The sequence below is a fragment of the Schistocerca gregaria genome, chromosome 8 (genome assembly GCF_023897955.1).
Source record: "Schistocerca gregaria isolate iqSchGreg1 chromosome 8, iqSchGreg1.2, whole genome shotgun sequence".
Taxonomy (NCBI): Eukaryota; Metazoa; Arthropoda; class Insecta; order Orthoptera; family Acrididae; genus Schistocerca; species Schistocerca gregaria.
This window is the reverse complement of record NC_064927.1, coordinates 320,158,785-320,174,853: the sequence shown is the minus strand read 5'-3', so window position 1 is coordinate 320,174,853 and position 16,069 is coordinate 320,158,785. Positions and strand designations below refer to the sequence as shown.

At 43.2% G+C, this 16,069-nt stretch overlaps 1 protein-coding gene across 1 annotated transcript in view; it reads right to left on the bottom strand.

Moving 5' to 3' along the window:
- Positions 1–16,069, bottom strand: part of LOC126284261 (phospholipase DDHD1-like) — a 180,080-nt gene that overhangs the window by 108,374 nt on the left and 55,637 nt on the right. Inside the window, exon 2 of the mRNA XM_049983068.1 lies at positions 872–1,033. Within this exon, the coding sequence (XP_049839025.1) occupies positions 872–1,033 (162 nt within the window). The remainder of the gene's footprint in view (positions 1–871; positions 1,034–16,069) is intronic.

The following is a 16,069-nucleotide window of genomic DNA, read 5'->3' as shown; positions in this document are numbered from 1 at the left end:
AAGTTGTATCTCTGAACATTGTAACTATCTGACTTACGATCACTAACTTAAAATAGTTAGTTCTCTTCATTGTGAACTGTCCACCACTGTACTATGCACTCCAGTTGGAGACTATTCTCACAATCGTCACCCTATCACAGCACTAGCTGCCTGGTACCAGCAACCATTGCAGAGAGTCCTCCATGTTCCAGTTTCAACACCACATACTCCTTGGCATATGCAGCATGCTGACAGCACAGATACTGACAGTTAAATTCCTTCATGATCAGGAGGCCACAGCTGTGCAGTTATATGATAACCACCTCCTATAATGGCTTGGTGACAGTGTTGTGTTTTCCACACTTTGCATACACGATCCACATCAAGTGAATAAGGTGGAATTGTACATTTGGTGGGACATGTGTTATGATGGGTGACATTCCCTGCATAGCTTGTGTTACTGAGGAAATTTCTGAAAAGTAGAGGCATAAACCCACTGCCAGGAACAATATTTAACTAGCCAGAAAAGGAGGTAAGGTATACGGACGTGAAGGATAGTTGGGGGGGGGGGGGGGGGGGGGGGGATGAACTGCCACAATGACTCAGGGCCCCATGCTCACCAGGCGCCAGGTATGTCATCACAAAAGAGTTGTGAGCCCCATGAGGAGAATGAGGAGAAAGAGAAAGAACCAGAAAACAGGATAAGCCAGTGGAAGGAAAAATAAACTGATCAGGACTAGAGAATGGGAAAAAGAAGTGTGTATAGATCAGTACAGAATTGAAACAATGGAAAACAACTGATGACACTGACAAATTACAACATCCAAGAAAGAAGCTAATATTGCTAATGGAAAAAGAAAATGCAAGCCATTTTGATTTATGACTGACTTACCAGGACGAGCAGTGTTGCAAGTAGGATCTGGCAGCAAGTCGAGGAGCTTCTTCCCAATGAAAAGACTTAAATGAACAGCTTCTAGTTGATCACAGTGGTCAGCTTCCAAGGGTTGCCATGTTGCATAAAACCAGGTCCCACGGGTGATAGCACATTCTTCACCTTGTGCAAAATATTTTTTAACAACCAAAATCTCACAGTTATTTTTTTGAATAGCAAATTTAAAACCTTTTATTGTCTGAAACAAATTATTTTATATCCTTATAATCATACATGATCCCCCCCCCCCCCCTCCAATCAAACAGGCACCCCCAGAAAAATTACGGTGTAACATAAGTGGGTAAACAAGAAATTAATAATTCTACTCACATGTACAAAATTTCACTGTGTGTGTGTGTGTGTGTGTGGGGGGGGGGGGGGGGGGGGGGGGGGGGGGGGTGCGCGCTGATCTTATGAGCACACAATGGAGAGCTCATCAGTGCCCTTACACTTATCAAAACAAATGAATGTGGATATAAACTAAAATTGTTGTATACTCATGCACTCGAAATGACCACACAGTCAATATCTCATATGCACTAAAACCAATTAGGACAGAAAGTAGCTATACATAAAATTAAAACACAGAGGAGCTAAAAGAAAGCACAGGAAAATGTAAATGGCTCAGCACTTACAAAAAACTTGGTTGAGTCAGTCACCCTGTTGACACATTAAAAACATCTCCTTAAAATCTTGTTAAAATGTTGAACAATTCACAAAACTTGAATCACATTTGTTTGAACACTGATTAAAATAGAGAGCAGATCCCTCGGCAAATCTGTCACCATCTGCTGGTTGGCAAATAAAATGCAGTCCAATAAAATGTGGTGCACAGTGATCTGCACGCTGCAAGCACCACATGTTGGATGGTCCTTTCACTGGAGCAAGGGTCCTATGTGAAGACGAGTAAAAACGGCCTTGCCCGTTGACGTGGCTGGAAAGAAGTACGCCGTGGCCGAGCTGTGGGCTTTACAACACAGAGATTGTTGTCAGTCACTTTGAGCCATTTGTCTTACCACTGATGCACGACTTTGTACCTCAATAGTGAGGTGATAGCATGCAGGGGGATAGCACATGAAATACAAGAGGATCACAACATGTCTCCTTGGCAATCGATCTAACCTTTCGCTCCCCGCAATTCTCATGTGCCCAGGTACCTAGTGAAAAGACACCTCCTTCCTCAGTCACTGTAGTTGGAGGAGGGCATCCTAGATATAGGGGATGAATTTATCTGCTGGGTACAAACATTGGAGAGAGTAAAGGGCACTCAGAAAATCTGAACAGACAAGAAATTTAGCACTGGAAGAATGTCTCATCTGCTGCAGTGCCCACAAGACCACGTATTCTACCAAGTTGTCAGAAAATCAAGAAATATGTATGTTAGAGATGAAATTAGCAACTTGGGCATTAAAATCAAATCAAAATGGAATTTTGTTAGAAGGGAGACAGGAAAAGTAACCATTGGGGTAGGTAGTATTACTATTAAGGAGAATGAGACCATCTTAACCACCAGTACACAAGTAGCTGATGTATTTAACAACCATTTCTGAAGTGCAGGTAAAAAAAATGGTGAGAATAGTTCAAAAGAAAAAGCCAAGCAGTACACAGAAGAGATAGTTTTGAGAAATTTTAGTTAGTTTAATTTTCACCAAGCAACCTCTTGTGAAATAAGGAAAAATCATTAAATCTTTGAAAAATAAATGTTCTGTTGGAGTAGACGACAACTCTAACAAGATATTAAAACAATGTGGAGTAGCTACAGCTGATGTTCTGACTCACATATGTAATGCAACGCTAACTCAAGGTATTTTCCCAGACAGGTTAAAATACACCATTGTGAAGCCTCTCTACAAAAAAGGGGACACTATAGATGTCAATAATTACGAGCCAGTGTCCTTGATAACAACATTTTCACAAATCGTCAAGAAAGTAATGTACTCGAAGAGTGGTTAGCCAGCTCAACAGTAATGGGATACTTAGCAAATCACAGTGCGGATTTTAAAAATGATGTGCCACTGAGACATCATTATACAATTTCACTGCCCACATAATAAAGTCTTTAAATAGTAAAATGTAACAATGGGAATTTTCTGTGACTTATCCAAAGCATTTGATTGTGTGAACCATGCAATTATGTTACAGAAATTACAGTTCTATGATGTAAATGGGATAGTGTATGAGTGGTTAAGTCATGTCAACAGAACAGGAAACAAAAAGTTTCTTTATGTGGGTTAAGTGATTTAAGGAAGTTTGCCATTTCATCTAACTGGGGTGAAATTACGTTAGGTGTTCCACAGTGTTCAATCATGGGTCCCGTTCTGTTCTTGACATATGTAAATGACATCACTTCTTATCTGAAACAAGAAGCTAAAGTGATGCTGTCTGCTGATGCTACAAACATCATTACTAATCCAGTAAAAGAAACTCCAAAAGAAAATGATACAAGTAATTTCTTTGGAAAAGTTATTAATTGGTTTTCCGAGAATAGGCTTGCTCTGAACTTTGAAAAAACACTGTACATCCAATTTTCTGCTGTAAGGAGCACAGTTCCTTCAATAAATATAACACAACATCAACAGAAGTCAGTAGCCAGGTACAGCATACTAAGTATTTGGTTGTACATATAGATGAGAATCTTAATTGGAAAATTCATATTTTGGATCTTCTACAGCGACTAGGTTCAGCAACTTTTGCAATCAGAATAATTGCCAATATTGAGGATGTAGAAATTAGTAAGCTAACATACTTTGCATACCTTCGCTCTCTGATGTCAAACGAATAATATTTTGAGGTAACTCAACACTTAGGCGAACAGTATTCACTGCTCAAATGAAGATGATTAGAATAATGTGTGGGGCTGATAGTCGCACATCTTGTAGGGATCTGTTTGAAAGGTTAGGAATTCTTACAACCACCCCACAGTATATTTACTCAGTAATGAAATTTGTTCTCAAAAACATGGTCCAGTTTAAAAACAACAGTGACATTCATGATTACAATACCAGAAGAAAGGCAAACTTACACTATCCTCTAATTAACGTATCTTTGGTACAGAAAGGGGTAAAATATGCTGCTGTAAAACTTTTTGATAAATTATCGGATGAAATAAAATGTCAGACAGACAGCAGTAATAGTTTTAAAAATAAATTTAAATCATACTTCATTGACAACTCCTTCTATACTATATATGGATTTTTGAATAGGAATCTATAGGTATAATATATACATTTTGAGCCATTTAAGCGAACTGGGTAGTTAATAAAAATTTTAACCAAAAGAATAAGGGAACTTTGATTCATGTGTGCATTTCTTATGCACTTGACATGTTCCACATCATAACAGTTACCATGAGACATGAATGGAACACGTAACTAACTAATTCTGCATCAAAGACAGTAAAGTCTTGAGGCAGTCGGACCTTGAGGACATGATCCGGGATAATAGAAAACGACAGAGCAACTAACGCAGTCCCCCTGCTTAGACCCAATTTTAAAGACAGCTGCATAGGTGTGGTGCTCATATAAAATGTCTGAAAATATTGAAGTAAAAACAGAAGCAGGAGTGTAATCTCTCCTGTGCTGCACTAAATCTAAAATTACACTTGGTCTCTGTGCCAACCAGGGTGGCAGATGGTTAAAACCCTGGATTTGGGATTGTACTTTGCTCCACACGGAATGACTGCAGTACATGCTGCATGCAGACCCCAAATGGCATTGTGCCAATGGATGGCTGGAGGAAAGAAAGTCCAGAGGCGGAAGCAACGCTATAGCGTGCGGGTGAAGTCAGATCTGCAGAGACTTTACATGCCTTATTCACCAGGAGGAGCTGCTGCCGAATGGTATATGGCAGTTCTCCAGCCTCAGAACAGAGGCTGGGTATGGGACTGGTCCTCTAATCACCCTTGGACAGTCGAATCCCCTCCTGGTGGACTGCAAATAAGGCGGCCTCACTGATCCATACACTGTGCACCCATAATCCAGCCACAAATGCGTGAAAGCCCTATAAAACTGAAGGAGACACATCCTGCTTGCTCCCCAATACCTGTGGCTAAGGCATTTTAAGAGATTTAGTGCCTTCAGGGTTCTGAGGTTCAGGTCTCTCAGGTGTGTCAACCACAACAATTTCGAGTAAAAAGTGAGGGCCAGAAACAGCACTGCATCTCTAAAATGTAGGATCGTGTCCCCCTTATGCAAGGCAGGCAAATTACAAATACTATGAGAATGATTAAAATAAAAACAAACAAACACACACACACACACACACACACACACACACACACACTTATCTGCAGAAAACTGAAAACCTGCCTTTGCAGCCCACTCCTCTAATCTCCTACGAACTGTAAGTTGCAACTGACGGCTTGCCATTGCAGCACTGGTAGAGGAACAGAAACCAGCGAAACTGTCCACAAATAAGTAGCACTGTACAGGACTCCTTACTGTAGACATGATAGTGTTTATGGCCATGGCGAAGAGGGTAACACTTAAAACACTGTCAAGCTCAAATGATCTGACAGTGAGCCACCAACTCGGGTCCAAAAACACCGTTGAGACAGGAGACACCACGTGAAGAAGGGAGGGTGGCCATGAAAACCCCACTGATGCAGTTGTGAAAGAATACAGTGTCTCCAAGCAGTATCGTATGCCTTGCTGATATCGAAAAATGTACCAATGCAGCTATGCTGCATAGGAAAGAATGCTGAATAGCTGCCTCTAGGCCTCTAGTGGGGTGAGATGGACCGAAATCTCCAGAATCCACACGGAGAGTGGCCAAGGAGTTGTCTGGTCTCTAACAACCAGACCAGACGAATGTTAACCATTTGATCCAGAGTCTTTCCAACACAGTTTGCTAAGGCGATACTCCTGTAACTACTGGGAGATCTAATGTCCTTTCCCAGTTTCAGGAGAGGTATCAGAAAGGCTTCCCTACACACGCTGGGGAAGTTGACTGTCTGCCATATAAGATTAAAACATTTGAGGAGGGTTTCCTTTGATGCCACTGGCAAGTATCGAAGCATACAGTACCGGATTTTGTTGTGACCAGATGCAGTCTCACAAGTCTAAGACAGTGATTATTTGAGCTCCCACTTGGAGAAAGGAGAGTTGCAGGCTTCAGAAGAGTCAGAGCTGAAGTCCAACTTGCCCCTCTCTACAGTTGCATGGTAGTGACTAAATGCCAGAGCCTGGCTTGCATTGGCTGTAGTTTTCGCAAGATTCAGCCAGCATCTGAGCGATGTCTCTGGGTGTTGTTCGCAGACACCCGTTTCAGCACTGCTGCTATCGGTAAACGATTGTGTTTACCAGAAATCCTCCAGATGGCTTCCCATACTTCTGTAGAACAGTTAACGGAGTCCAAGAACGCTTTCCATGACCGTTTTTTCTCCTCAATGACATGTTGATCCTTGGCTCTTGCGATTCGAAATGCTGTGAGGTTGTCCACTGCCAGGCAGCATTTAAACAGTCAACGAGCTGCACGCCTTGCCCAGATGGCTGAACAGCACTATTCTGTCCATCGAGCAGAGGAGTGGTGTGTGTTATTGACAAACACAGCAACACCTCCCTTGGCTTGTTCCCCAATCAGGTCATCCTTATGGTGGAGAGTGCAGCCCCGTAGCACAGGGGCATCAGTAGCTTTGAAATGTGTTTCCTGTAAACAAAAGCAAAACACAAGCACAGAGACTGGGCCTGTGCCTGGAGTTTCACTTCCTCCACATGAGTCCTAAGCCCATTCATTTTAGTATGGACACCATTTATCATCATGGTTGAACTTTTACCCCGTCTTTCTGCTGGGGTGGGAAGACCACTATGGCTGGAGTTTCAGCTTTGGGGTAAGATGGTTGCCCCCAAGCAGACTTTGCAGTCCATTGGCTCTGAAGCAGAAGCAGCAGAACCAACAAGTTTAATGACATCGACATGGTATGACAGTCTACTGCCTGTTTTTGCCTGTGGTGGAAGTTTCCTATTTGCTTTCTTGGCTTGGGAGGGCTTTGCGGGAATTAGCGCAACAGCAGCAGACACAGCGCTGGATTTTCATGAGACTCTGCCTTTGGAGGGACTGTGAGCTCTGCAATGGTGGTAACTGTGACTTTCTCTTATGTTCCTGGAGGGGCTGTGGGCTCATAAACAACTGCAGCTAGACAAGTACACTGACAAACACAGTTACTAGTGCTGATAATAGCAATCTCCATTTGTGTAAAAGCACTGGCTGTTGAAATAGGCTTTTTAAGTGCAGAAGTAAGATCGGTAGTAAATGTGGGACGCTGCCTGGCCTTATAGATCTTCTTGGCCTCTCCATATGGGATGCATTTTGGCATCTTAATCTTCTGTATCTTCCACTCTACAGGGAAGTTATTGCACTCCCTAATCCAGACAGGGTGATTACACACTTTGGAGGGGAGGAACAGCCAACGCCATCATGGACGGCTTTGCCATATTTGCCATAGTGGCTTCACCCTTACATCTTAATGTTGTGAGCCCAAACCACTAGCATTAGAAACAGCTCATATGGCCACACGATGAGATGGAGAAAACGCATCTACATGTTGTCTCGGAGTTCCGTGCTATTGAAAGTAGAGATGAAGGAGTTAGATTTCACCAGATCCCCATTCACCCTTTTCAATATATTTTGCATGTCAATGATCCCCTCCTGAGCCCTCTCATCCTTAATTCCTCCTTGGGAATGTCAACAAGATCTTGACAGGTCAACACCTTTTCTATACAGAATGAGATTTTCACTCTGCAGTGGAGTGTGCGCTGATATGAAACTTTCTGGCACATTAAAACTGTGTACCGGACCGAGACTCTACCCAAGCAAGACTCACGCCCCGTCCTCACATCTCTAGTTCTGCCAGTACCTCATCTCCTACCTTCCAAACTGTTACTGGCAGAACTAAAGCTGTGAGGACGGGGAGTGAGCATATTCCCAAGGCATTTAGCTTTCCAAGGGCTTGTTGCCTTTTGGAAACTAGCAGTTTCAACCAACATCATGCCATTACACAGTCATTTGATGGATTTCAGTGAACTTGCAATCCCCTCCACACCTTTTCCAACATAAAAAGGTGAAACTTTGTCCAAATAGCTCTCTTTCCACTTCACAATTAAAAACACATTCTAACTGCAGCATGCATTCTGTTACTATGCATGGACAAATTCTGGGTAACCCCTGAGTCTGGAGGACTGGCTACATGAGCCCTCTTATTTGAATGTGTGTTAATACCTAGCAGCCCACCCACCCATTCCATTTGGAGGTGGAAGGATCCATCTCGGCCCCACAAGCAGCTAGGGAAATACACTCCTGGAAATGGAAAAAAGAACACATTGACACTGGTGTGTCAGACCCACCATACTTGCTCCGGACACTGCGAGAGGGCTGTACAAGCAATGATCACACGCACGGCACAGTGGACACACCAGGAACCGCGGTGTTGGCCGTCGAATGGCGCTAGCTGCACAGCATTTGTGCACCGCCGCCGTCAGTATCAGCCAGTTTGCCATGGCATACGGAGCTCCATCGCAGTCTTTAACACTGGTAGCATGCCGCGACAGCGTGGACGTGAACCGTATGTGCAGTTGACGGACTTTGAGCGAGGGCGTATAGTGGGCATGCGGGAGGCCGGGTGGACATACCGCCGAATTGCTCAACACGTGGAGCGTGAGGTCTCCACACTACATCGATGTTGTCGCCAGTGGTCGGCGGAAGGTGCACGTGCCAGTCGACCTGGGACCGGACCGCAGCGACGCACGGATGCACGCCAAGACCGTAGGATCCTACGCAGTGCCGTAGGGGACCGCACCGCCACTTCCCAGCAAATTAGGGACACTGTTGCTCCTGGGGTATCGGCGAGGACCATTCGCAACCGTCTCCATGAAGCTGGGCTACGGTCCCGCACACCGTTAGGCCGTCTTCCGCTCACGCCCCAACATCGTGCAGCCCGCCTCCAGTGGTGTCGCGACAGGCGTGAATGGAGGGACGAATGGAGACGTGTCGTCTTCAGCGATGAGAGTCGCTTCTGCCTTGGTGCCAATGATGGTCGCATGCATGTTTGGCGCCGTGCAGGTGAGCGCCACAATCAGGACTGCATACGACCGAGGGACACAGGGCCAACACTCGGCATCATGGTGTGGGGAGCGATTTCCTACACTGGCCGTACACCTCTGGTGATCATCAAGGGGACACTGAATAGTGCCCGGTACATCCAAACCGTCATGGAACCCATCGTTCTACCATTCCTAGACCGGCAAGGGAACTTGCTGTTCCAACAGGACAATGCACGTCCGCATGTATCCCGTGCCACCCAACGTGCTCTAGAAGGTGTAAGTCAACTACCCTGGCCAGCAAGATCTCCGGATCTGTCCCCCATTGAGCATGTTTGGGACTGGATGAAGCGTAGTCTCACGTGGTCTGCACGTCCAGCACGAACGCTGGTCCAACTGAGGCGCCAGGTGGAAATGGCATGGCAAGCCGTTCCACAGGACTACATCCAGCATCTCTACGATCGTCTCCATGGGAGAATAGCAGCCTGCATTGCTGCGAAAGGTGGATATACACTGTACTAGTGCCGACATTGTGCATGCTCTGTTGCCTGTGGTTCTGTCAGTGTGATCATGTGATGTATCTGACCCCAGGAATGTGTCAAGAAAGTTTCCCCTTCCTGGGACAATGAATTCACGGTGTTCTTATTTCAATTTCCAGGAGTGTAGAAGTGCATCTAGACAGAGCCCCACGTGCCTAGGTAAGCCTTATACAAGAGGCAGGTTCCCCAGAGGTTGCCCGCTAGCAACTGTTCCACCTCAACAGCCATGCATCACATTAATGCACAGCACACCTTGAGATTGAGGGGTCTTTTTTTTTTTTTTTTTTTTTTTTTGGGCCTTCCTCGCAATCTGGTTAGACACACAATATTCCACCATCATAATGCACAATGGTTGCTGAAGCATGCTCAAAGCTTACAGTGACTGGTGATTGGGGGCACTTACCAGTTCCCAGCTCAGGAACACCGGGGTTGCCAAGACAGTACCCAGCTAATGAATGCCGAGCCCCTGAGAGCTTCTCAGTATGACTTATGGTAAACAAAACACAGAGAGGACTGCCAACAAAGCAACTGCAGCTACACTCCCTTTCGATATTTTTAACAATACATTGAATTAAGAAACCAAGCATTTGTAATCATTGAGGGTGTTATTTAATACTCTTGCATTTAAAATAGATGTAATTTCTATAGAACTAATGTTGTCTACTGTAATTTACAGTGTAGCTAATTGCTGTGTATTCGAGTACTGCTTGTTTAAGGAAACTGTTTCCTGTGGTTTCTGGCTAAAATTCTGGAGTCAAAAAAGCCAGACGCATTTGTAGAGCATTTGTTCATTGTAACATTATAACATCACAACATTTTAGGACATAAAGTTCTGTAATTGGCAATCTATGGCCAGAATTACAATTAAAGTTCTTTGCATGCCTCTTGATATCTTACTTTTTTCTGAAGCAAGTTGTGTATCTTCTTACAAAACTTTCCATTGTCAAAGTCAATCTACTCACTAATATTTCTCATTCTCTGTTATGAATATGGTTAGGTTGTCCTAGAGAGTAATTATCACTCAAGCTATTCTTTGCTTCATACCCCATACTCTCACTCAGTAACAAACAGTGTTTCCTCTTGCTTTACGTTTAATTCTAATCACATTTTGCTGTATCCATAGTGGCCCTTTCAGCAGTCTAAAAGAGACAGATGGATCTTTCTAACTTAATGACAAAGGTAAAACAATATAAGGTATCAATCAATTGTGATAAACATTAGTGGCTAATACCTATGACAACATAGTTTGTGGATTGAGGTCGAAACTGATAAAAAGTTACAAGCAAAAATGGGGATACATATCAACAAAAGTTAGAATTTCTATCATTTGTAAAGAATGCCATCAACAGCAAGGCTTTAATATTTTTTTCCAGTCGTCATAAGAGAAGGACTTATTAAGATCTGTGAAACTTATAAATACAGCTGTTGGCTGTTAGTATCTATGAAGCATGAACACAACAATGCATATGTATGATAAGTTGTTATACCAGATCACACATTAAGAAGCATGACCATCAGATGTGTATTTGATAATGCAGCAAATCAACTGTGACTAAATATATAAAAAGTTTCATTCCCTTATATCCACAAATATGGAAGTCCACATGAATACTATGTTAGCACCCATTACAATTAAATGGCGATAGTTTAACCAAGAACACAATATTTCCTTTTCTCGAATAAAACAGTGCCCTTTGGTGTACAGCAATGTCGAGCCAAGAGAGGATTTCAGTAAGGAAGTCAAAATTTTGGGGCAAAAGTTGTTCTAAAAACATTACAAATCATTAAAGATAAGGAGTTTTTGACAAAGAATTGTCACAGTTCTACATTTTATAATCTTACTGAAGTGCTGTATTATTCAATGAAGAAAGGTACAGTCAACTGGTATTAATCAGCGTGATGCAGCAGAAGTTGCAGGAAATCACATAAGGTTTTCATTTTCTTTGTTACAGAGCATGCTAGTAAATGGGCTTATACAGACATATACAATGCTACCATACGAGAGCAACTGCAACAAGTAGCTACTTAATCATCACACAGCATGACTACACACAGTATTCAATGCATTACAAATGCAAATGGTCATGAACAGCAAAATATGTAAACGATTAGTCACAAAGGCCAATACTTTAATGGGTATTCTTGGTGCAAGCCAAATTAATATTTCCACCCACCCCATGCCACTCCTCAACTATGAAAGAGTTAACTAGTTTTTACAGCTCATATAGGCAAAAAGCTAAATATATTGTTTGGGTATATTATGTGGCTACTGTTTAACTGAAATGAAAGATTTTCATTTTTTTTTATTTTTTTACTCTGTTGCAAGAACTGTCAGCTGAGCACAGTGTAGCAGATTAACAACTTTCTGCACTGTAATACTGCACTGGTTTCTCTTTCAGATGATACGAGCAAACCGTTGCTTCTCCTTGCTCCAGTTCAGCTCATCTAGGGAAGTAAAAGAATGCTTCAATTCCATTGGTTATTTGCTTGCTTCAATTCCATTGGTTATTTGCTGTCTATATATAGTGGTTAAGGCATTATCTGACTAAGTATAGCAGTTCAATCTAAACTGTGGTGGTTACTAAAAAGAGTAAGGCTGTTTTCAACCCAGAAATTGTTCTGAATGTTGCATTGCTTTACTAGCAATAGTCCTACTGTAAGTGGTATACTCTTTCCTTCCCATAAACTTTGAAATGACTCAACTAGAAGTTGTAGATGGATCTACAGTTAATGTGGAATCAGAATCATGGTGTTATTTGGGTAACCTTTATATTAACAAATCATTGCCCCCCAGTGAAGCCATGGCAGAAAAAAATCCTAAGATCAAACTGTGTGACAGATCCTTGGACATACAGATTTGATATCTAACACTTACCCACTTACCTCTATTGAAAACTCTCCTGACACTCATAAGGAGCAAAAATGCATTACATGTTTTCTCTCTGTATGACTGCAATTGAGATCATGTTTCCACTCCATGCCTAAATTCAAAGGAACTTCAGCAACTTCCGTTATCTTCTTTTTATCTTTCTTGGGCCCATTCATAAATATTTATATTTTGTAAAATTTTAACTCTCACTCAATTCATGTTTTCTCCTCTCCCCATTTGCAAGCATAAATTATCATTGTTTGGAATATGATTTCACAATCAATACTGCAGCTGTAGAGCCAGCATCAAGATGCTCAGTAAGCCAGACAAGACATTCTCATTATACCTCTCTCACATCTACACTCCTGGAAATTGAAATAAGAACACCGTGAATTCATTGTCCCAGGAAGGGGAAACTTTATTGACACATTCCTGGGGTCAGATACATCACATGATCACACTGACAGAACCACAGGCACATAGACACAGGCAACAGAGCGTGCACAATGTCGACACTAGTACAGTGTATATCCACCTTTCGCAGCAATGCAGGCTGCTATTCTCCCATGGAGACGATCGTAGAGATGCTGGATGTAGTCCTGTGGAACGGCTTGCCATGCCATTTCCACCTGGCGCCTCAGTTGGACCAGCGTTTGTGCTGGACGTGCAGACCGCGTGAGACGACCCTTCATCCAGTCCCAAACAGGCTCAATGGGGACAGATCCGGAGATCTTGCTGGCCAGGGTAGTTGACTTACACCTTCTAGAGCACGTTGGGTGGCACGGGATACATGCGGACGTGCATTGTCCTGTTGGAACAGCAAGTTCCCTTGCCGGTCTAGGAATGGTAGAACGATGGGTTCGATGACGGTTTGGATGTACCGTGCACTATTCAATGTCCCCTCGACGATCACCAGAGGTGTACGGCCAGTGTAGGAGATCGCTCCCCACACCATGATGCCGGGTGTTGGCCCTGTGTGCCTCGGTCGTATGCAGTCCTGATTGTGGCGCTCACCTGCACGGCGCCAAACACGCATACGACCATCATTGGCACCAAGGCAGAAGCGACTCTCATCGCTGAAGACGACAAGTCTCCATTCGTCCCTCCATTCACGCCTGTCGCGACACCACTGGAGGCGGGCTGCACGATGTTGGGGCGTGAGCGGAAGACGGCCTAACAGTGTGCGGGACCGTAGCCCAGCTTCATGGAGACGGTTGCGAATGGTCCTCGCCGATACCCCAGGAGCAACAGTGTCCCTAATTTGCTGGGAAGTGGCGGTGCGGTCCCCTACGGCACTGCGTAGGATCCTACGGTCTTGGCGTGCATCCGTGCGTCGCTGCGGTCCGGTCCCAGGTCGACGGGCACGTGCACCTTCCGCCGACCACTGGCGACAACATCGATGTAGTGTGGAGACCTCACGCTCCACGTGTTGAGCAATTCGGCGGTATGTCCACCCGGCCTCCCGCATGCCCACTATACGCCCTCGCTCAAAGTCCGTCAACTGCACATACGGTTCACGTCCACGCTGTCGCGGCATGCTACCAGTGTTAAAGACTGCGATGGAGCTCCGTATGCCATGGCAAACTGGCTGACACTGACGGCGGCGGTGCACAAATGCTGCGCAGCTAACGCCATTCGACGGCCAACACCGCGGTTCCTGGTGTGTCCGCTGTGCCGTGCGTGTGATCATTGCTTGTACAGCCCTCTCGCAGTGTCCGGAGCAAGTATGGTGGGTCTGACACACCGGTGTCAATGTGTTCTTTTTTCCATTTCCAGGAGTGTACATTTGGTCTGCTAACAGATACTAACTAAATCATAGGCGGTTCTGCTTTATAATTGCTTGGGTTTCAGAGATTGCCCTTTCAGCGTACACCATCATACACCAATGCACACAGATGAGATTATTTGTTTGTATTTTGTTCATTTAAAGAAGAAATTTGTCACTGAGAAAGCAGGCAGTCATGAGCTTTACTTTTGATGTGTAGCTGATATGTGTTGTAATCAAGGAAAGACATCAGAACTGTCCGCTACCATTATAAGAACTCCACTTCTGTTATGTCTAGTACTATTGATAACCAAACATGTAATTTCAATGCAGTTCATGAAAATTAGTATAACATTTGATTGACAAATACATACAAACTAAAAATCCTCTCACAAGCATAAGCAAAATATTCTTGTATGTATTTCAGATAAAATTTGTGACAGACAGAATTTCTGTTTATTCTCTTCTATCTTGGATCTACTTTATGATATTTCTGTGATTTGTTAATTTGTCATATTAGTTGTGGCTCACTTCCTCTAAATTATGTCATAGCTTATGTTCCATAAACAGAAATAATAAGGATACAAATACCATTTTTACCTATCTCATGTAATATTTGCCTTGAAATTGTGTTTTGCTTTCCTCTTAATGGGGAACTGAGATGATCATGCTTGGAAACAGTGAAACACATGACCAGACTACTGATGTCTACAGATTGTTTGATAAATATCGGAAACAGAGAAAAAGCTTTCAAAAAAAGCTGCTTTACTTTCCGGTACAGTTCTCTTTTCAACTACGGAGACTTACCCCCATTATTTTGCAGATTTTTGATCCTTTTAGAAAAGTAACAAGTACAGAAAGCCAACAAGTACTCACTGTCAGATAATAGCACACTAATTCCTCAACAATTTCATTTCTCTGGTCAAGTCTTGATATTTGATAAAATGAAAAAGTTGGAGAGAAGCCAAAAGATTAGAGCAGTTGAGACACATATTGGTATGCTTTCAATGCAACTGCTGTATTGTGGCATTTAAAATTCTACTTTATCTTCTGCTAAGTCAATACATCATCATTTCCATGGGTACTTGATTGTTTTGAATACAGCTTTAACAGATGAGAATTATTGTTTAATATGAGCCTTTGATTAAAAGGTGTCATGGTTGTGTTAAAGTTGTCTGCCATTTGAATAAAAGACTTTATTCATCAAATTCATCACAGGTCCTATCTAAAACCCATATGAAAACACGAATGATGGAAAATATATACATACCAAGTGATAACCAACATGGTTATACAGTGAAACATACATGGAAAGAGATGAATTAAAAGATCATAGTTTTTAAGATCGGGGAGTTCCATAGGTATCACACATAAAAGGTGACCCAAAAGTCCATTAACATTTGAAAATGCACTAATTCAGGAAATAATGTCTGAAGAGAGAATAAGCGCAATGTCACATTTACTGCCGATGGAATAATTGCGACATTAAACATCCGGTGTGAGCTTCTGGGGCCTGTGCACAGAACCAGGCCGCATTGCCGTCCCTGTTCTTTCCTTGGCCAGTCCTAGAGCACCCTGGTTCACTTTTTGGCAGCACTTAATTGTTTATGGTTGATGTACACTTCAAGTCCCTATACGTAGCAAAGCTGTTCTCGATGCCATCAATGGCCACTGTTCACATGTTGTTGGATGTTTTGTGACTGAGGGATGCACTAGGACTCTCGTGTCCAATAATGCTAGGCTATTAGCATTGTGTGTTTAAAGACTTTTTCATTCGCAATGGTATCCAGCATCTGACTACCAACCCATTTCACCCGACTTCTAACTCAGAGGTGGAGCACTTCATGCATACATTCTGCCTCCACCCATGACAATGCACAGTCGAGTTTTCTGCCTACACACAGGGCAATGCTGGCTAATGGGTGCAGTCCGGCAGAACGTTTGTGTGGCTGC